This window comes from Mobula birostris, chromosome 4 (assembly GCF_030028105.1).
Source record: "Mobula birostris isolate sMobBir1 chromosome 4, sMobBir1.hap1, whole genome shotgun sequence".
Lineage (NCBI taxonomy): Eukaryota > Metazoa > Chordata > Chondrichthyes > Myliobatiformes > Myliobatidae > Mobula > Mobula birostris.
Genome location: NC_092373.1, coordinates 6,731,682 through 6,754,705, shown reverse-complemented (window position 1 = coordinate 6,754,705; position 23,024 = coordinate 6,731,682). Strand labels below are relative to the sequence as shown.

Here is a 23,024-nt window from a genome sequence, read left to right as displayed (position 1 = left end):
TTTGTGCTCACGGAGAACAGCTTGGCTGCTGTCACCATGTCATGAAGGATCCCACCGACTCAGGACTATTTGTCCCACTCCCATCAGCGAGGAGGCTACGTATCCACGCCAGGACCTCCAGACTCAAGAACAGTTCCTTTCCCCAAGCAGCGAGGCTGATCAACACCTCCACCCACTGACCCACCCCTCCACACCCCCAACCACCACTACTTTATCATTTCCTGTCAGTCACCTTATGTACAGACACTCCTGTGCCTAACGTCACTTTAGGGACATACAATCAATCTGTGTATATAAGCTATCTTAACTATTTATATTTATTGTGTTTTTTTCATTACTACTGTGTTCTGTATCTTATTGTGTTTGATTTTGTGCTGCATCAGATCTGGAGTAACAATTATTTCATTCTCCTTTATACGTGTGTACTGGAAATGACATTAAACTATCTCGAATCTAATGGAGAAATGCCATTTTTATATAACTCGAGGGCCTGAGTTATAGGGAAAGATTGAATAGGTTGGGACGTGAGTCCCTGGAATGTAGGAGAACGAGGGGAGATTTGATAGATGTGTACAAAATTATGAGGCGTATAGATCGGGTAAATGCAAACAGGCTTTTTCCACTGAGGTTGGGTGAGATTAGAACAAGAACTTGTGGGTTCAGGGTGAAAGGTGAAATATTTTAGGACAACATTAGGGGGAACTTCTTCACTCAGAGGGTGGTGAGAGTGCACAATGAGCTGGCGGTGGAAGCGGTGGATGTGGGTTCCATTTCAACATTTTACAGAACTTTAGAAACATGGATGGCAGAGTTGTGGGGGCTATGTCTGGGTGCAGGTTGATAGGACAAGACAGCATAATAGTTCAGCATGGACTAGATTGACTGAAGGGCCTGTTTCTGTGTTGTTGTGTTCTATGACTCTATGCAGAATTGACTAGCAGTTACGGATACTGAACGTGTGATAAACTGTGTATGTTTGAATTCCCTAGCTGCAAAGTCAATCGCCATTCACAGTACAGGTTGACAACCTACAAGCTGACAACCGATGGTACTTCGAAGTTAGTAAAGTAATTGGTGTGTGCTGTGCTCCCTTCCAAGCATCCAAATATTGTCTCTGCATGCCAAATAGCTGCAATTCCCTGCTGTGCAAAGGGAAGCTATTCGTTTCAAAATCAGAATTAGAATCAGGTTTAATATCACGGCATACACTATGTCATAAAATTTATTGTTTTGTGGCAGCAGTACAGCGGAATACATAATAAAAATCTACAATTACAGTAAGAAATAGATATAAAAATTGAATAAGTAGAGCAAAAAGAGAGGGAAAAATAGTGAGGTGGTGTCCATGGGTTCATTGTCCATTCAGGAACCAGATGGCGGAGGGAACGAAGCTGTTCCTGAAATGCTGGGTGTGTGTCTTCAGGCTCCTGATGGTAGCAGTGAGAAGAGGGCATGTCCTGGGTGGCGGGTTTCCTTAATGAAGGATGTTGCCTTTTTGAGGCATCACCTTTTGAAGATGTCCTGGATGCTGGGGAGGCTGGTGCCCATGATGGAGCTGGCTGAGTTTACAACTTTCTGCAGCTTTCTCCAATCCTGTGCAGTGGCCCCTCCAGACCAGACGGTGATGAAACCTTTCCTGTCTGGACATTATTTTAACTCTTGCCTTGCCACAACTTCCACACATGCAAGGCTGAAACCCAGCCAGGGACATAGAGCAAGTGACTTGAATCTTGTTCAAAGGGGCAGCCTCACAGAAACTTCCAGAAGCAGGACAGAACTGGAGGTAGGAGTAGGCCATTCGGCCCCTTCCACCTTCCCCTCCCCATTTGTCAAAGTCCATGCTGATCTTCCACAACATCGGCTTACACTGAGTGGCCACTTTATCAGGTACCTCCTGTTCCTAACAAAGTGGCCTCTGAGCATTATGTTTATGGTCTATGAACACAACAGAGTCTACAGGTACCGGAAATCCACAGTAACGCACGTTGGAGAGGAATAATCAGTCGATGTTCTGGGCCCTGAATGATGGATCCTGACCCAAAATGTTGAACATTTATTCCTGTTCTTAGCTGCAGCCCATCTGCTTCAACATTTGACATGTTGTGCATCCAGGGATGTGGCCACCCGCAGTTATTTCAGTTACTGTCACCTTGATCCTCTGACCTCTCGCATTAACGAGGTGTTTTCACCCGCAGAACTGCCACTCATTGGATGTTTTTTTTGTTTTTCATACCATTCTCGGTGAACTCTAAAGGTGTTGTGCGTGAAAATCCCAGGAGGTCAGCAGTTTCTGAGATGCTCAAACTACCCCACCTGGTACCAGTGGTCAAAGTCACTTAAATCATATTTCTTTTCCATTTTAATATTTAGTCTGTCAACAACTGAACCTCTTGACCATGTCAGCATGCTTTTATGCATTGAGTTGCTGCCATATGATTGGCTGATTCGATATTTGCTTTACCGAGCTGGTGTACACAACAAAGTGGCCACTGGGTGTACAGCCTCCATACGGGAAGACCCCACAACCCTTCCCAGACCAAGAATGGAATCAAAATTCCAAAAACGGTATTAAAGGAATAAATTACAGGTCTCAACTACAAAGGAAGGTGGCAGAGCTTCTCCATCTCATCAGTAAAAATTTCTGCCCCTTCCCTTCTAGTCCAGATGAAAGGTCTTTGCCCAAATCGTCAGCTGTTTGTTCCTCTCCATAGATGCTGCCTGACTTACTGAGTTCCTCCAGCATTTTGTGTGGCTTGCTCATGATATCCACCTTTTGTAGAATCTCTTGTGTTGAAGTCCTTATTCTCAGACTCTAGTCTTAGATTCCATCGCCAGGGTGGACGTTCTCCCTGCATCAAGCCCTCTAAAAATTCAGTGAGGACTGTGAAGGCCAGGTCATTGGGTATATTTAAAGTGGAGTATGGTAGATTCTTGATTAGTCAGGGCATCAAAAATTGTGGGGAGACAGCAGGAGATTGGGGTTGAGAGGGGTAATAAATCAGCTTTGACTAAAATGGCCTAATCTCTATTTTGCAAGTGTAACCCTTATCCTGTGAGAGAAAGAGTGTTGGGGGGAGGGGGTGGAATTCCTGAGCTTGGGAGCCTGGGGAACTGAAGAAGGAGATAAATTGAGGAGTGTTAGGGAGGAAGATCCAGAGCTCAGGGCCCAGGCAGCTGAATTCATTCCATAAGACATGGGAGCAGAATCAGGCCATTTGGCCAATTGAGTCTGTTCCACCATTCCAACATTGAGTTTGATGACTCTGGGCCTCTACGTACTGGAGTTCAGATGCATGAGTGGGGAATCTCTTTACAGCCTATTGAATATTGAAAGGCCTGGATAGAGTGGATGTGAGGAGGATATTGTCTATAGTGGGTGACGCACAGGTTGATAGTTTCTTCATTAGTCAGTGTGCCAAAGGTTATGGGGAGAAGGGAGGGAAATGAGGTTGAAAGGAAATGTTTTATTGATTTTATTTTAGAGATACAGCATGATGACAGGCCCTTCCAATCGAACAAGACCAGGCCACCCAATTAGCCAACTAGTCGTGGACTGTGGGAGGAAATCAGAGCACCTGGGAGAAACCCATGCGGTCATGAGGAGAACCTACAAACTTCTAATGAATGGCAGCGGGAATAAGTAATAAATATAAATAAATCTGCCATGATGGAGTGGCAGAGCAGACTCGCTGGGCAGGATGGCCTAATTCTGCTCCTGTGACTTGTGGTCTTATGGATGGATCTGAAAACAACTTTTCAGTCATGGAGGTGGAAGTCCCGGAGGTGAAGGGTAAAGGGACCAAGGTGAGGGAGCGAACGAACGCCACTGTTGTTTGGAAGTCCACTGTGAGTGATCTCCTTTGCCCGCAGGTGGCTGGCGGTGAAGGATTCCTTCGTTCTCTACATGAGACCGGATTCGGGAGCTGTGGCCTTCGTTCTGCTCGTGGACAAAGAGTTTAGCATCAAACTGGGCATCAAGGACACGGAGACAAAGTACGGCATCAGAATCGAGAACCTCTCCAGGTGGGTGCATGCCCCATGGATCTCTGAACTCTACCCCTCCTTCATTCTCAATTTCCAGGGTCCAGTGTGACTTTGCTTCCCGCACCAGACACTTATTCACAGTGCTGATGGCACAGTGAGAGGCTTTTCAGCCCAACCAGTGCTGCTATCCAGATCCACCTCTGTCTTCATCACCTAACCACCAGCGTGACCAGCTCTTCACTTCTCCCTTACCTGTCAACAAGTTAGAACAAATTAGAACCTTACCAATACCTCTACAGTACTACAAAACTGTGTATTAGTTATCAACAGGAATTCTTTTGATTGGCTGTAAATGAACAAAATTAGCTCATACACCGAGTACAGATGATGGACTGCCTTCATGCAACGCTTAGATCACATTCTCAAAATCTTCATTTTCATTGTAACATTTAAGATGATAGATGATACCTTCAAATTTTTCATAATTCCTAACATATTAAAGAAATGAAATGATTTCATTTTCACTCCTGGCTGTCTCTGGCATTTCCAAGCCTGAACGTTTGAAACCGCTGTCAGCAAAGCTGTTCTGAATTGCCTTACTGCTTATTTTTCGCCAACTATCAGCTTTTTGCACACAAACACACACAACGAACACTATTTAAAAACTGATCACTCAAAGCATGGTGTGGTGTTTAACAGGCACGCAAGTGCATGCGACTGACACTAGTTAGAAACTGTTTGGCAACAATCTGTGTCCCAGTCAAGTGGCAGAGTGTCCCAAATAAACCAAAGGAATCCCATCAATTTAGTTTTTGTTCTTTAGAAGTATTCCCAAGTAAATGACTAACCCAATTAACGGGAATTGGCAGTAGTGGATGTGTAGCTGAAGAATTGCATCTTTAGAAAGAGGTGACATCGGGCCAGGGGATGTTGAATCTTTGTGGGTGGAGTTAAGAAATGGTAAGGGTCAAAAGACCATTATGGGAATCATATATATGCCTCCCAATAGTAGCCAAGATGTGGGGTCGAGATTGGAAAGGGCATGTAATAAGGGTTATGTCACAATTGTAGTTGGGGACTTGCAGCTGGTGGTGAGGGTAGCAGAGCGGGTTATTGGCACAACATTACCCTCCCTCAGAGACATTTATACTGGCAGACTTCAAAAGAAGGCTGCTTGTATTTCAAAGGATCCCACTCATCCTGGACATCACCTGTTTTTCCCTCTACCTTCTGGGAAGAGATACAGAGCATTAGGACGAAAACAAAGAGACTCCTTAACAGCTTCTACCCACAAGCAGTGAAATGTATAACACCCCCTTCCCTTCTCCTGCCCCCCTCCTAAGACGGCAGCAGCTAAATGCATCCACTTCCAGGAATGGCAGGTGTGCAATAGTCCTACCCCCCCCCCCCATCCATATATTATTAATTTTGGACTGCACTCCTGAGGTTTTAGAGTTTATTTTATGTATATATTCTTTGTCATGCTGCAAAATGTTGAGCTGCTAAACTGTGTTTCATTGCTCCACAACAATGACAATAAAGATATTCTTCTTCTTAATATGCGAAGGGATTGGGAAAATCACGTTGGTGTCGGATCACAAGAGAGGGAACTTGTTGAATGCCTATCAGATGACTTTTTAGAGAAGCTTGTGCTTGAGCCTACTCGGGGAAAGGCTATCTTAGATTGGGTGTTGTGTAATAACCCAGATCTTATAAGAGAGCTTAATGTAAAGGAACCCATAGGAGGCAGTGATTATAATGAGATAGAATTCATACTGCGATCTGAGAGGGAAAAAACTTAAGTCATATGTATCAGTATCACAACAGAGTAAAGGGAATTACAGAGGCTTGAGGGAGGAGCTTTCCCAGGTGGCTAGGAGGAAGATACTGGTGGGGATGACAGCAGAGCAGAGATGGCTGAAGTTTCTGGAAATAGTTCACAATGTGCAGGATGGATATACCCATAGAGGAAGAAGTTCAAAATGGCAGAGATAGGCAATTGTGTTTGACAAGGGAAGTTGAAGACAATATAAAAACCAAGAAAAGGGCATATAAGATAGCTAAAGTGTTTGAGAAGTTGAATGATTAGGAAGATTTTCAAATCCAACAAAAGGCAACTAAAAAGCTATAAGAAGGGAAAAGATTAAATATGAGGGCAATAATATAAAGCAGGATAATAAAATATTTTTTAGCATAAAAGGGAGATCAGTGTTGATATTAAACCACTAGAAAATGATGCTACTGAGGAAGTAATGGGGGACAAAGAAAAGGTAGATGAACATAATGGGTACTTTGCTGTGGAAGACACCAGCTGTATGCCAGAGGTCCATGAGTGTCAGGGAGCAGGAGTGAGTGCCATTGCTATTACAAAGGAAAAAGTGCGAGACAAACTGAAAGGTCTTAAGATGGATAAGTCACCTGGACCAGATGGACTACACCCCTGAGTTCTGAGAGAGGTTGCGAAAGAGATAATGGATGCATTGGTCATGATCTTTCAAGAATCACTTGATTCTGGCATGGTCCCAGAGGCCTGGAAAATTGCAAATGTCGCTCTGCTCTTTAAGCAGGGAGGAAGGCAAAAGAAAGGAAATTATAGGCCAGTTAGCCTAACCTCAGTGGCTGGGAAAGTGTTGGAGTCTGTTGTTAAGGATGAAATTTTGGGGTAGCTGGAGAATAATGATAAAATAAGTCTAAGACAACATGGTTTCTGTAAAGGGAAATCTTGCCTGACAAATCTGCTGGAATTCTTCAAGGAAGTAACCAGCAGGATGAACAAAGGAGAGGTAGTGGATGCCATTTACTTTGATTTTCAGAAGTTGCATAGAGGAATGGCTAACTGGCAGAGAGGGCTGTGAGTTGAAATAAAAGGGGCTTTTTCTGTTTGGCTGCCAGTGACTAGTGGTATTCCTCAGGGGTCAGGAGATAATGCTGAGGCTTTATAAGACACTAGTCAGGCCACACTTAGAGTATTGTCAGCAGTTTTGGGCTCCATAACTGCAGGAAGGATGTGTTGTCATTGGAGAGAGTCCAGAGGAGGTTCACAAGGATGATTTTGGGAAAGAAGGGGTTAACATATGAGGAGCATTTGGCAGCTTTGGGCCTGTACTCATTGGAGTTTAGAAGAAACTTACCAAATGTTGAAAAGACTAGATCAGGTGAATGTGGAGAGGATGTTTCCTATGGTGGGGGTACCCAGAACTAGAGGGCACAGCCTCAAAATTGAGGGGCGACCCTTTAGAAAAGAGGTAAGGAGGAATATTTTAGCCAGAGAGTAGTAAATCTGTGCAATGCCCTGCCACAGACTGCGGTGGAGGCCAAGTCCATGCATATATTTAAGGTGGAAGTTAATCATCTCCTGATCGGTCAGGGCATCAGGGGATATGGCAAGAAGGCAGGTGTATGGTGTTGAGTGGGATCTGGGATCAGCCATGATGGATTGGCAGTGCAGACCTGATGGGCTGAATGGCCTAATTCTGCTCCTATGCCTTATGGTCTTAAAAATCCTCTGTATATTATAAATTGCAATAAGAATATATATTTAAAAAAGTGAAAAAATATTGAAGTAGTGTTCATGGACCATTCAGGAATCTAATGGTGGAGAGGAGGAAGCACTGAGTGTACGGCTTTGCTCCTGGACTTCCGTCCCAAAGGTCATCATGAAAAGAAGGCAGGTCCTGGGTGATGGGGTCCTTAATGATAGTTGCTGCCTTTTTGACACATCATTTTGCTGTAAATGGCCTTGATGGAGATGAGGGTTGTGCCCATGATTGAGCTGGGTAAGTCTATATCCTGCTACAGCTTTTCCTGATCCTGTGCAGTGGCCCCTCCGTACCAGACGGTGATGTTAAAATGATCTCTGGGGTGCATTTGTAGAAATTTGTCGGAGTCATTGGTGACGTACCAATTCTCCTCAAATTCCTAACGAGGAGCTCAGTCTGCCTTCTTCGTGGTTGCATTGATGTGTTCAGCCCAGAACGACCTGAGATGACTATGTCCAGGTATTACTGGTGCTTCTCTGGGCATTATGTGGCAGAGGATCTAGTGTGTTAGACTAACATGAATCAGTTGGGACAGGATTAATGCAGTGTCACTTTTCACCTCCACCGTGGGACTGAGGTCCGTGTTCTCGCTGCTCCCTGGGGGGAGGAATTTTCCACACTGGCACTGATTACCTTTGGTTCTGTTCTTCCCCACTGGTAGAAACGTTCTCTCTTCATCCACTCCGTCAAAGTCTTCATGGGGAATCTTCAGAGAGGGTGCAGAGGATGCTGGCTGGATTAGAAAGTGTCCTATGAAGATAGATTGAGCAAGCTGTGGCTTTTCTCTAGGGAGCGTATGAGGCTGGGAGGTGACTTCATAGAGGTGTACAAGATGAGAAGAGGCATTGTTTAAGTGGACAGCCAGGGACCCTTTCCTAGGGTGGAAATGGGTAATACAAGGGGGCATAATTTTAAGGTGTTTGGAGGGAAGTTTCGGGGGAAGTCAGAGTTATCATTTTTACACAGAGAGCGGTGGGTGTGTGGAACAGGGTGGTGGTAGAAGTAGGCATTTTAGGGGCATTTCAGAGATTTTTAGATGGGCACATTGATGATAAAAATGGAGGGTTATGTGGGAGGGAAGGGTTGGTTAAAAGGTTGACACACCTCATGGTTTGAACATAGAACATTACCATGTTGTAGAACCCTTCACGATCTCCACTAGATCACCTCTCAGCCTTGTAGATTAGTCATAGTCAGAGCACCGCAACACAGTACAGGTCCTTCAGCCCATTTAATCCATGCTGCACTATTCATCTGGCTGGTCCCCATCGACCCGCACCCAGAGCTGAGCTCTCCATGCCTCTCCCGTTCATGTACTGATTGAAATCTGTGTTCTCAGAAGAAGGGAGACCTGGTCTGTTCCAACAAGGAAGTTTTCCTGCTCGTGGTCTTCTGCTTCTCTGCATGTTTCCCAGAATTTCCACATCCTGTTCACAGAGACTCAGCTTAATGCCGCAAGTGTGGTCAAACTAAGTTTAATATTATTTCCTCACCTTGTTGCTGTTCCTCTGGTGTGCAGTTTGCCTCCTTTGTGACCTTGGTAACCTGCAGTGCCCACTCCAGGCCGACACTGTTAATACACGACCTAGGGGCTCACCAACTGCAGGAGGCACCGCCCAGAGACCCCCAATTTAATCCCAGCCTAATCACAGGACAATTTACAATGACCAATTAACCAACTAACCAGTACGTCATGGGCTGTGAGAGTAAACCATAGCACCCGGGCAGACCCCACGGGGGGGATGTATAGACTCCTTGCAGGAGGTGTCGGAATTGAACTCTGAGCTCTGATGCCCCTAGCTGTATTACCGTCGCGCTGACCGCATTGCTACCGTGGCGCGTGAACACTGAGGCACAGGTAGGATGGCACCGTAGTGTAGTGGTTAGCCTACTGCCTTGCAGTGCCAGGGGCCCGCGTTCAGTTCCTGTCGCTGCCTGTCAGGAGTTGGTATGTTCTTCCTCTGACCACGTGGGTTTCCTCCGGGTGCTCCGGTTTCCTCCCACAGTCCAAAGATGTACAGGTTAGTCGGTTAATTTTTCACACGGCTATGATTGGGCAGCCTGGGCTCGTTAGGCCAAAAGAGCCTGTTACCATACTGTATCTCTAGGTTAAAGAGGAAACATTCCATACTCTCTCTAACTAGATGCTAAATATTCCAGCACTCTGGAGGAGCACGTGAGGTCCCCCAGTGACTGGTGTTAGCTGACGGGCATATGTTGGTTAGGAAGCCGGGTGAAGTCATGCCTTGGCACTTAAAAGACATGGAAGTGGGATGTCAGGGTGGAGATGGGTCTCTACCATGGAGGTGTAAGGCGCTCCTTCCCTCTGCTAGGCTGCAGGTCCCCTTGGGCAAGGTGTAGCACCTGCTTAGCCCTCCTGGATAGGGTCACGTGAAGCCATGCGAGCAGGTGCTGGTTCATCCTATGAGCATATAACACCCGCTTGTCTTATCTCGTGTGAACTGCTTTATGAGAAAATCACATTACATAGTACTACACTAGGTGTTAGCAGGCCATCAGAAGCTCTAGCTATCAGAAGGAGGCAGTGAATAGAAAACACACACTTCTGGAGGTAAGTTTTGTTTATAAAAAATAGCAATATATACAAAATATTTGCATGAGTAAGAACAATTCAAAATTCCAACATTCTGTTTTGGGTTCTAAATCTCAGATATCAACAAAATACAAATTCCTTTTGAGTTTGAATCAATGAGATTCATTAGAAGAACCTTTATTACTCTAATTTCTCTAACTAATTAGATCTAGTGCTATTCCCAATTTAAAGGTTTACAGATTAACATTTGCCTTTCTATTTATCCCTAGTTAGTTAGGGAACTAATTGAATTCCTATTTTTACGTATTGTGGTTAACTTCCGTTCAATTCAGGTCATTAGGTCTACAAATTCAAATCACAACTTTTAAACGAAGTAAATCTCATTCAGTCACTTATCAAAGTCTTTGCAATAACAATCGGTTATTCCAGAAAATCAAATTCAGATCCTTCAAATGAGAAATAAAATTATACATCCAACTGTATTAAACCCTCTCCATCTGGAAACGTTTTGTTCTCGTGCTGGCTCTTCGATGTTGGGTGGCTCACCACCTTGTTTCTAGATTCATTGGATGAAATAGTGGGTCATCTACGAAAGGTCGATTCACAAAACACAGCAAGCTATTAGAAACTGACTAAAGATAAAAACTATTAAATGTGGAATTAATAGTTAGTTTCTCCACCCTACTTATCGGAAATCCACAGGGTGAAACAAAACAACAACCTGACCAAGTCCCTGGGTATGTTTTAACAGAACTAATTCCTGATTAACAGGAGAGATCTTGGACACCACTCTCTGCCGACATCGTCTTACTGTAGCTGATGTCATTATAGCTGTAGCTTCAATAAATCTATTTTTCGATATCGTCCCTCCTCCAGGGGTTTCACCCTGAGGATTTCTGATAAGTAGGTTGGAGAAACTAACTACTAATTCTACTTTTAATAGTGTTTATCTTTAATTAGTTTAAAGCGTTTCAGACCCTTGTCCATGCCTAGTCGGCCATGCCTTGTTCTCACATAGCTTTTTTTTCCAAGTTCTCTTTGGTTTAAATTCAGTAAACCTCATTTTCATCGTTCCACAGGTGGAGCTTTGACGTATTTGGGTTTTTTTAACCTGGGTTGCAAGCAACTGGTGCATATCACAAGTCCTAGTTATATCATATGATACGATACATAACGATCAAACAATATTGATACAGCTCAGAAACTGAAACTTCATCCAACTAAATGGATGGTAAAGATACAAAAAGATACTCTTCGACAGTCATAGCATGATAGAACATTACAAAACAGAAGCAGGTCCTTCGGCCCATCTAATCCATGCCTAACTATTAATCTGTCAAGTCCCATCACCTTGCACCCGGACCATGGCCCTCCATAACCCTCCCATCCGCATACCTATCCAAATGTATCTTAAGCGTTGAAATCGACCTCGCATGCACCACTTGTGCTGGCAGCTTGCTCTCACCACCCTCTGAGTGAAGAAGTTTCCCCTCATGCTCCCCTTAAAGATTTCATTTTTCACCATTAACCCATGACCTTTAGTTGTAGTCTCACCCAACCTCAGTGGAAAACACCAGCTTGCATTTACCCTATCTTTTCTCCTTACCTTGTATAGTAAGATGGACCTTTGACCTCACAAGTGTGGTCACGTGGCCAAGTGGTTAAGGCATTGGACTAGCTACCTGAAGGTCGTGAGTTCGAGCCCCAGCCGAGGCAACGTGTTGTGTCCTTGAGCAAGGCACTTAACCACACATTGCTCTGCAACAACACTGGTGCCAAGCTGTATGGGTCCTAATGCCCTTCCCTTGTGCAACATTGGTGTCGTTGAGAGGGGAGACTTGCAGCACGGGCAACTGCTGGTCTTCCATACAACCTTGCCCAGGTCTGCGCCCCGGAGAGTGAAGACTTTCCAGGCGCAGATCCATGGTCTCGCAAGACTAATGGATGACCTCACAATCTACCTCATTGTGATCTTTCTCCTTACTGCCTTCCTGCACTGCACTCTGTCTGCAGCTGTTACACTTTATTCTGCTTTCTGTTATTGTTTTACCTTGTTTTACCTCCGCGCACTGTGTCATGATCTGATCTGTATGAACAGCGTACAAGGCGAGCTTTTCACTGTGTCTCAGTACACGTGACAATAATACAGTAATTCCAATTCCAACTAGAATGATATGGGACAAAACCAGATAAATGGGATTTGTTCAGATGAACATCTTGGCTGGCAAGTAGGATTTAGGCTGGACGGCCTATTTCTGAAACACAGATATGGAAGATCCAGAGCAACACACACACACAATGCTGGAGGGACTCAGCAGGTCAGGCAGCATCTGTGGAGCCCACAGCCTCATCGTGACTGCCACCCTCAGGCTGGAGGAGCAACATCTCGTATCCTGCCTCCAACTTGATGGCATGAGCATCAATTATCCAACCCAGTAATTTTTCATCCATCCCCTTCCCCCTTTTTCCATTGGCTCCCCTGTTATCACAACCTCAGAACAGATGAACATCCATTCAGAGTGGAGATGAGGAGGAATTTGTTGCCACAGGTGGCTGTGTGGGCCAAGTCATTGGGTGTACTTAGAGCAGGCGTTGATGGGTCTGTGATTAAAAAAGTATGAAGGATTACAGAGAGAAGGCAGGAAATTGGGACTGAGAAGAATATGGATCAGCCATGATGAAACAGAACAGACTCGATAGGCCAAATGGCCAAATCCTGCTCTTGTATCTTGTAGTCTTTTGGTTTTACCCCTTCTCTTCTCACCTGCCTAACAGGGGCCTCTCGTCCTTCCCTTTCCCCTGTGGCCTACTCTCCTATTGGATTGCACCTTCTGCCCTGTACCCTTTTCGCCTTTCACCTCCCAGCTTCTCACTTCATTCCCCTCCCCCACTCAACCGGTCTCACCTACCATCTTCCAGCGTGTCCTCCTCTACACCTGATTCTGGCTTCTTCCCTGTTCCTTTCCAGTTCTGATGAAGGTCTCGGCCTGAAACATCGATTGTTTATTCCTCTCCATAGATGTTGCCCGGCCTGTTGAGTTTCTCCAGCATTTTGTTTGTGTCAGTTCTGTTCTGCGTGACTCTGTGACTCGACGAGCTCTCCTCCTAGACTTGCTGCTTGATGGCGGCAGTGAGTCCTGCACATGTGAACATCGCAGACTGCCTGGCAAGCTCCTGTTGAGTTATGAAGAAGCGGTGGTCATTACTGAGATAGGCCTGTGTACATGTTTACCATGTGAGACAGATTAGGGAGAATTCGAACAATCTTTAACCTCAGTTATTTACTTGCCAAGGAATTAGACAGATGGTGAGGTAGCAGCAATATATTTACCGGAAGAGACATCTCTATTGTAACTGAGCCTGGAAATGTTAATATCCGAGGACTATTTAATTCTGACGATAGGTTACCAGGGAATCATTGGTAAACAGGAAGTAATGATCAGGCAGTAATGACACTATTGCTGAGGTAATCTATGAAAAGTTAATAGTTAATGTTGAGTTCCAAGGCGCAATCATCAGCAGTGGTATTCAATGAACCTCCCCCCCCCCCCCCACTGCTGGAGGAGTGGTACTGAGGGAGGAGTGGTACCGAGGGAGCTTCCAGTGTGAGAGGAGTGGTACCGAGGGAGCCTCCAGTGTGAGAGAAGTGGTGCTGAGGGAGCCTCCAGTGTGGGAGGAGTGGTACTGAGGGAGCCTCCAGTGTGGGAGGAGTGGTACCGAGGGAAGAGTGTTACTGAGGGAGGAGTAGTACCGAGGGAGCTTCCAGTGTGAGAGGAGTGGTACTGAGGCAGCCTCCAGTGTGGGAGGGTCGCACGGTGGGTGGGTCTTTGTGTGGGTGGGTCACATTGCGGGAGGGTCTTTGTGTGAGTGTGTGACACTGTGGGAGGGTCTTTATCTGTGAGGGTCACACTGTGGGAGGGTCTTTGTGTGGGTGTGTGACACTGTGGGAGGGTCTTTGTGTGGGTGGGTCACACTGTGAGTGGGTCTTTGTGTGGGTGGGTCACACTGTGGGAGGGTCTTTGTGTGGGTGTGTGACACTGTGGGAGGGTCTTTGTGTGAGAGGGTCACACTGTGGGAGGGGTCTTTGTGTGGGTGGGTCACACTGTGGGTGGATCTTTGTGTGGGTGGGTCACACTGTGGGAGGGTCTTTGTGTGGGTGTGTGACACTGTGGGAGGGTCTTTGTGTGGGTGGGTCACACTGTGGGAGGGTCTTTGTGTGGGTGTGTGACACTGTGGAAGGGGTATTTGTGTGGGTGGGTCACACTGTGGGAGGGTCTTTGTGTGGGTGGGTCACACTGTGGGTGGGTCTTTGTGTGGGTGTGTGACACTGTGGGGAGGGTCTTTATGTGGGAGGGTCACACTGTGGGAGGGTCTTTGCGTGGGTGTGTGACACTGTGGGAGGGTCATTGTGTGGGAGGGTCTTTGTGTGAGAGGGTCACACTGCGGGAGGGTCACACTGTGGGAGGGGTCTTTGTGTGGGTGGGTCACACTGTGGGTGGATCTTTGTGTGGGTGAGTCACACTGTGGGAGGGTCTTTGTGTGGGTGTGTGACACTGTGGAAGGGGTATTTGTGTGGGTGGGTCACACTGTGGGAGGGTCTTTGTGTGTGGATGGGTCACACTGTGGGAGGGTCTTTGTGTGGGAGGGTCACACTGCGGGAGGGTCACACTGTGGGAGGGTCACACTGCGGGAGGGTCACACTGTGGGAGGGGTCTTTGTGTGGGAGGGTGACACTGCAGGAGGGTCACACTGTGGGAGGGGTCTTTGTGTGGGTGGGTCACACTGTGGGAGGGTCGCACGGTGGGTGGGTCTTTGTGTGGGCGGGTCACACTGCGGGAGGGTCTTTGTGTGAGTGTGTGACACTGTGGGAGGGGTCTTTGTGTGGGTAGGTCACACTGTGGGAGGGGTCTTTGTGTGGGTGTGCCTCATTGTGGGAGGGGTCTTTGTGTGGGTGGGTCACACTGCCTGAGTAGTGGTTCTGAGGATGCATGCTTTCCATTTTTACTACAGAACCCTGATCATCAAATGCAACAGTTACCGCCACGCTCGGTGGTGGGGTCAGGAGATCGAGGAGTTCATGCGTGTGCATGCTGCGGTCTTCCTGAAGGACCAACGATTCACATCCTTCGCCTCTGTGGACGAAGGAATTCTGTCCAAATGGTGAGTGTGCTGTCTGGCATTGACCGATATAAGACCCAGCCCACTGCCTGGGGCTCAGCATTCGTATCAGCACAGCAACAGTTAAACCCAGAGCATGCGACATACCCTCCTTAACATCCCTCCACCCTCCCTGTCCCCTCTCCTCAGTGGAACGCCTCCTCTGGTACATCCCTCCACTCTCCCTGTCCCCTCTCCTCACTGCACCACCTCCTCTGACACGTCCCTCCACTCTCCCGGTCCCCTCTCCCAGATTTACCGCCTCCTCTGGTACTGCGACTGAATCTGAAGGAACAATTTCGGCCTGTCAGCTTCATGCTAGATCCGGCAGGAACAATCCCAGGAATCAGTTCCTTCCACTCCTTCTTCTTTCCCTTCAATCCAGAAGCATATAAGAAAAAGGAACAGAATTAGGCCATGCGGCCCATCGAGTTTGCTCTACCATTCCATCATGGCTGATTTATTCTCTCTCTCAAACCCCATTCTCCTGATTTCCCTGTGTAACCTTGCATGCCCTTATTCATCTAGAACCTCTCCACTTTAAATATTCCCAACGATTTGGCCTCCACAGCCATCTGTGGCGATCAATTCCACAGATTCACCACCCCCTGGCTAAAGCAGTTCCTCCTCATCCCTGCTGTAAAAGGATGTCCCTCTAGTCTGAGGCTGTGCCCTCTGGTCATAGACTCCCCGACTACAGGAAGCATCCTCTCCACATCCACTAGGCCTTTCAATATTTGATAGATTTCAATGTGATCCCCCCTCATTCTTCTAAACTCCATTGAGTGCAGGCCCAGAGCTCCTCATATGTTAACTCTTTCAGAGCCATCAAACGCTTCTCATATGTTATCCCTTTCATTCCTGGGATAGACGACTCCTCTGTCAAGATCGTTAAGAGCACCAAATTTCTTGGTGTTCACCTGGCAGAGAATCTCACCTGGTCCCTCAACACCAGCTCCATAGCAAAGAAAGCCCAGTAGCGTCTCTATTTTCTGCAAAGGCTGAGAAAAGTCCATCTCCCACCCCCCATCCTCACCACATTCTACAGAGGATGTATTGAGAGCATCCTGAGCAGCTGCATCACGGCCTGGTTTGGAAATTGCACCGTCTCGGATCGCAAGATCCTGCAGCGGATAGTGAGGTCAGCTGAGAAGATCATCGGGGTCTCTCTTCCCACCATTACAGACATTTACACCATATGCTGCATCGGCAAAGCAAACAATATTGTGAAGGACCCCACGCACCCCTCATATAAACTCTTCTCCTTCCTGCGATCTGGCAAAAGGCACCGAAGCATTCGAACTCTCATGACCAGACTATGTAACAGTTTCTTCCCCCAAGCCATCAGACTCCTCAATACCCAGAGCCTGGACTGACACCAACCTACTGCCCTCTACTGTGCCTGTTGTCTTGTTTATTATTTATTGTAATGCCTGCACTGTTTTGTGCACTTTATGCAGTCCTGGGTAGGTCTGTAGTCTAGTGTAGTTTTGTGTTGTTTTACGTAGTTCAGTGTAGTTTCTGTATTGTTCATGTAGCACCATGGCCCTGAAAAACGTTGTCTTGTTTTTACTGTGTACTGTACCAGCAGTTATGGTCGAAATGGCAATAAAAAGTGACTTGACTTGATTCTCGTCAGCCTCTTCTGGACCCCCTCCAATGCCAGCACATCTTTTCTTAGATAAGGGGCCCAAAACAGCTCACAATAGTCCAAGTGTGATCCGACCAGTGCCTTATAAAGCCTCAGCATTACATCCCTGCTCTTAACTCTAGTCTTATCGAAATGAAAGCAAACATTGCAATTGCCTTCCTCACCACTGATTCAAACTGCAAGTTAATCTTTAAGGAATCTGGCACAAGGACACCCAGGTCCTTTTGCCTCTCTGATTTCTGAATTTACTCCTCATTTCAATCGCAACCACATTCTCTCACTCATCTTCACATCAATATTCCTCACCCCACTACCAGATTCTTCCCCTCACCAACATACCAGTGGCTGACTAACCCACCCACCACACACGTTGTTGGTTTAACCCACCCACCACGCACGTTGTTGGGTCTGGGAGGAAACCGGAGACTCGAGGGAAGCCCACACAGTCCACAGGGAGAATATGCCATTTCCATACAGAGAGTGGTGGAGGATGTTTTTAACTGTAAGGCAGAAGCATCGCCCACTGCACAAAAGCACTACGTCCTCACCTGCCCCCTCTTCCCTCTGTGCAGCCCCTGAAACAATTCATGTGCTTCACCTTTCCCCCACTCCCCTCTCTCCCCTCACTCCCCCTTCCTCTTTCTCCCCTCCACTCTATTCCCTCCTCCCTCTCCCACTCTCCCCTACCCCTCTTGCCACCTCCCCCTCTTGCCGCCTCCCCCCTCTTGCTGCCTCCCCCCCTCACCTCCTCCCCCTGGCATCCACCCCCTCACACCCTCCCTCTCCCACCTCTTCCTCTCCCACTTCCTCATCTCTCCCCTACCTCCTCTCCCCACTCTCCCCTACCCCTCTCCCTCCCTCTCTCTCCCCTCTCCCCCCTCTTCCTCTCTCCCCCCCACTCTCCCTCTCCCCTCCTCCCTCCTCCCTCTCTCCTTCCCCTCCCCCTCACCGGCCTCCTTCCTACACTACAACACTCCTCCCTTACCTCCATTCAGGGCTACAGGTAGTCCTCAGGTGAGGCAACTCCTCACCCCTGAGCCTGTTGGGGTTACCTACTGTATTCGGTGCTTTCGCTGAGTCCTCCTCCACATCGGTGGGGCCTGGCGTAGACTAGGGGTCTGCTTTGTCGGGCGTCATCACTCTGTCTATCACGTCAGCCAGGTCTCCTGATGGCAACCCATCGTAAATCTACTTCCCCTTCCCATTCTGACATGTCAGGCCATGGCCTCCTCTGCTTCACGATGACTCACTCTCCAGGTGGAGGGGCAATAGTCCATCTGGGGTAGCCTCGAACCTGATGGCATGAACATCAATTTCTCCAACTTCTAGTAATTTCTCCCTTTTCTCTCTTCTCCCTTTTACCATTCCCATTCTGGATCCCTCTTACCCTCTTACCATCACATTCCTCTGCTTCCCCTTTTCCCATGGTCCACTATCCTTTCCTATAAGGTTTTTCCTCCTGCAGCCTATCACATCCCAGCTAATAACTTCATCCCCCCCCTCCCTCACTGGTCTCCCCCTCGTCCGGTCTCTCCTATCACCCTTACCGCACCTTATTCTGGCATCTTCCCTCTTTCCTTTCCAGTCAAGATGAAGGGTCTTGGCCCAGAACATGGTCTGTTTTTCCCCCTCCGTAGATGCTGCCTGACCTGCTGAGTTTCTCCAGCAGTTATTGTGTGTGTTTCTCTCCCTCTCCACCCCTCCGGTTCTCTCCCCCTTGACACCTGTCCACTGCGCCCCCACGTTACGCACCTGCTGATCCAGTTCCCAGCTGGTAGGGGGGGATTGGGAACCGGAACCCCTCGGTCTGGAGCCCTCAATAACCCTGCCCATCTCCCTCCTCACAAAGGTACGTCAACGCCAAAAACTACTTTGAGGACGTGGCAGATGCTCTGGAGAGTGCCCAGGAGGAAATATTCATCACCGACTGGTGGTAAGTTGCTCGATGTGGGTCCTTTGGGGAGAAGTAAGAGCAGATAGCATGGAGGGGACACTGAACAGGATTGGAAAAAGCTGCAGAGAGTTGTAAACTCAGCCAGCTCCATCATGGGCACTGGTCTCCAGTATCCAGGACATCTTCAAGGAGTGATGAATCAATAAGGCAGCGTCTATCATCGAGGACCCCATCATTCAGGATGTACCCTCTTCTCATTGCTACCATCAACAAGGAGGCACAGGAGCCAGAATTAAAGCTTTAGGAACAGCTTCTTCCTCCCCACCATCAGATTTCTGAACAGACTATAGGCACTCGTGTAGCTAGGGTGCTAAGCCTTTTGCATTGGTCAACATGGAGCGGAGAGCGAGTTTGTAAATCTGACAGGAGCGAAGGATGTTGGGAGTGGTGGGGTGGAGTGCCATGGGATGTGTGTGAGGCAGGTGGCGGAGGAGGAGTGCCAGGGGTGGGATGTGGCACCAGCCCTGAGGCAACACCAGGCAAGATCATTTGATTCTAAACAATTGATTTACTGATCATTATAGAATGTCTCTCTGGTGCTTCCTGCTCCCTCCCGCCTTCCCGCTATCAGTCCACAAACGAGACCATATCAGAATCAGGTTTATCATTTTGGACTTCATTCCTTGGAGCGTAGAAGATAGAGAGGAGATTTGATAGAGGTATACAAAATTATGAGGGGTAATGATAGGGTAATTGCAAGCAGGCTTTTTCCACTGAGGTTGAGAGGGATGACAACCAGAGGTTGTGGCTTAGGGGGTCAAAGGTGAAAAGTTTAAGGAGAACATGAGGGGAAACTTCACGTAGAGGGTGAGAATTTGGAACGAGCTGCCAGCACAAGTGGCCTATGCGAGCTCAATTTCAACATTTAAGAGAAGTTTGGATAGGTTCACGGATGGTAGGGATATGGTCCCGAGCAGGTCGATGGGAGTAGGCTGTTTAAATGGTTTGGCACAGACTAGATATGCCAAAAAATGTACCTTATTGCAACTTATAGCTTTTTATGTATTGAAATGTATTGCAACAACAAATTTCACATGTGCAATTGAAAGTTCATGTTTGATTGTCATTCAACCACACACAGGGACGCAGCTAAAGGAAACAGTATTCCTTTCGGGCCAAGGTGCAAATCATAGTCCATACAGTCACACACAGCACATACAGTTACGATAGCACATGCAGTCTCTAAATAATAATATTATTATACCTGTTATTAAATAAGTATGTTAAAATGCAATATTAAGTTTGGTTCTGATTGCGAGGAGTGGGCCAAAGGGCGAATGCAGAACATTGAACTGTATAGAACAGGAACAGGCCCTTTGGCTCACAATGTTGGGCTGAACTGATTAAATTAGTGAACTGTCACCACACTTCCAGTGTTGACAGAGCATGCCCACAGCTCACTAACCCTGACTGGTTGGTTTTTGGAATGTGGGAGGATACTGGAGCGTCCGGACGAATGCCACACAGTCCTGGGGAGAACGTACAGACTAGTTACAGATAGCGGTGTGAATGGAACCCCCAACTCACAGTTGGCATTGTAAAGCCTTAAACTATCCACTCTGCTGCCTCCTAAGACACCTCACGAACATAATTTATTCTGTCTACATGATGTCTATATCCGTCCACAATTGACAAGTTCATGTGCCTATCAAGGAACTTCTAAATGCCTTTGTTGTATCTGGGCATTCCAAGTACCCACCACTCTCTGTCGAAAGAAAAACTTCCCCACACATCATCTTTGAACTTTTCCTTTCTTAGCTTAAATGCATTCGTTGATAATTTGACCCTGGGGGGGAAAGATATTATCTGTCCATACCAAGTATACCTCTCATAATTTTATCAACCTCTGTTGGGTACCCCCCCCCCACCCCAGCCTCCGCAGCTCCAGAGAAAGCAAGCAATTTGTCCAAACTCCTGCCAAACGACATAGCCCCTGATCCAGGCAGCATCCTGGGAAACCTCTTTTGCACCCTCCCCAAAGACTTCCTGGAGTCTTTTTGAAAAGGCGCCACACATGAGGCTGCTTAACAATATAAGAGCCCATGGTGTTACAGGAAAGATACTTGCACGGATAGGAGATTGGCTTTTGGGCAGGCGGCAAAGAGGTGGAATGAAGGGAGTCTTTTCAGGCTGGCTGCTGGTGACTGGTGGTGTTCTGTAGGGGTTGGTTTTGGGACAGCTTCTTTACACTATACAAGGGGTGATTGATAAGTTTGTGGCCTAAGGTAGAAGGAGATGAGTTATTAACTTCAAGCTTTCTGCATAATCACTCAAAGAGTTGAACTGCAGGTGCATGTAACAAGAGCCGTATAACTCATCTCCTTCTACCTTCGGCCACAAACTTATAAATCACCCCTGCTGTGGGCACTTTCTGGAGGTCCAAGATCCGTATGCTCCACGACCGCTGGACTAAGTGTGTACATGTAGCAGGGGACTATGTTGAGAAATGAATGTGCTAGGTTTTCTAAAATTGACTCCCTCTACCTTAGGCCATGAACTTATCAATCACCCCCCGTATATGTCTATGAACTGAATGGCAGAATTAATGGCTTTGTGGCTGTTGTGCATGTGGCCTGGTTACACAGCAATGCTACTAATAAAAATGCTGGAGATGGGAGCTAAGTTTCATGGTTCTTTACTGGCATAATCCAGACTCGGCATACACGTACAGATCAATACGCGCCTAATAGCGCATTCAACGATGTGTTACTAAAACATAAGGTAGTCCCTTATTATACTGTAGGCTATACGGTACACTCCTCCCCTTTTATTTTAATAGTGTATCAACTTTTTTTACTGGGGCACTATGCTAAACAAATATGTTTACCCTTAACATACAAACGCCTACCATTTGTTTACTTAGTAGCTTAATAATATCAAATCATAACAAAGTAACATAATAGTATCAAATTATGGCAAGCTTTTTTTTTTACTTCTGGTCTAAGACCCATTTATAACTCAAGTCTCGGGGGGGGGGTCTTCTCTGCCTCTCCGGGTAACGTCTGTCAATAAACTTGTTTGTTTTAATACAGATTTCCATATAAAAGTCACGAAAAGTTGACCTCTGAGCATAGGGAATTAAGAAGATGTGCACCTCCAACTTGCTAAGAGTTCTAGGCAGCAGATTGCCTTCATATAAGAAGACTCCTCTGTGCAGCTGTCCTAAATATATACGCACCTTTGTGCTATCACTTGTCTTCCTTACCCATACCTCATTTGTTCCAACTGAGCTAATTACACAGCCAATCTTCGTATTCTCTTTAGATTCCAAATAGGTAGCCTGACCTTTATGATACCATCTCTTACCATAATACAACTTTCCATCTTCTATTCATGCTTCATACCTTTGTGCTGGTGATTCAGCAGGAGTGCTGGGAAGATGCTCAGGAGAAGACAGAGATGCTGGTCTTTCCGGAGATTTAAGCTTATTGAGAGTTCGCAGATCTTCCATTATCTGTTCATCTGTTAACAAGTAATTTAACTGCACAGGTGCAGGTTTTTGTCGTTTGTCTGTAATTGGAACAGGGTCATTAGGTCTCCTCCTTAATTTCCTAGTCATTATTGGCTTTACCTCCACAGAATCTCCTGTGAGTTCCATTGTTAGCCTCTCACTCTCAATCATCTTTTTTTCTTTTCTTCTAACTCAATCTTTTTATCTTCAAATTCCTTCACTGCTGCTTTCTTCTCTTTAATACAATTCCTTTCCACTTGTTCTGTCTCCAGTTGCAGAAAAAGCTCTGCATTTCGTATTCTTTCCTTGTATTGCTGATCTAGTTTCTTCATCTTTTTCTGATACTCCTGCAAAGTGCCTTCCTGTAAATGCTGTAACTGTCTTTTGAGAGATGTCAATTTTCCTGGTACATCTGCTCTTTTACTTCCAGGTAGTCTTCATCATCCTGCTTATTGGCAATACCTGTCTCTCTTGCATCTTCTGTATTTTCATCCAAGTTGTGCCCACAGATACTGCGTTCATCCTCATCATCGACACTGTCTAGCTCTTCCTCATCGTTATAATAGTAAACAATGGGTGAGAAGAGAGCTGCGGACATCTTCCCCACCAAGCTGCCCACCACTGTTGACACATCTAGTGCCTTGATGGTGTGCCAATTCAACTGGATTTTCCTGAGCCATTCCCGTCCCAGCAATGGTGGTCCTCCATTTTTCAGTACATAGAGGTTCAGCTGC

The 23,024-nt window shown here is 46.6% G+C and overlaps 1 protein-coding gene across 2 annotated transcripts in view; it reads left to right on the top strand.

Moving 5' to 3' along the window:
- The window catches only part of LOC140196145 (phospholipase D1-like), a 225,430-nt gene that overhangs the window by 89,949 nt on the left and 112,457 nt on the right, over positions 1–23,024 (top strand). For both annotated transcript variants that reach the window (XM_072254882.1, XM_072254881.1), the window contains exons 9-11: positions 3,871–4,023; positions 15,088–15,237; positions 18,735–18,818. In XM_072254882.1, coding sequence (XP_072110983.1) covers positions 3,871–4,023; positions 15,088–15,237; positions 18,735–18,818 — 387 coding nt within the window. The remainder of the gene's footprint in view (positions 1–3,870; positions 4,024–15,087; positions 15,238–18,734; positions 18,819–23,024) is intronic.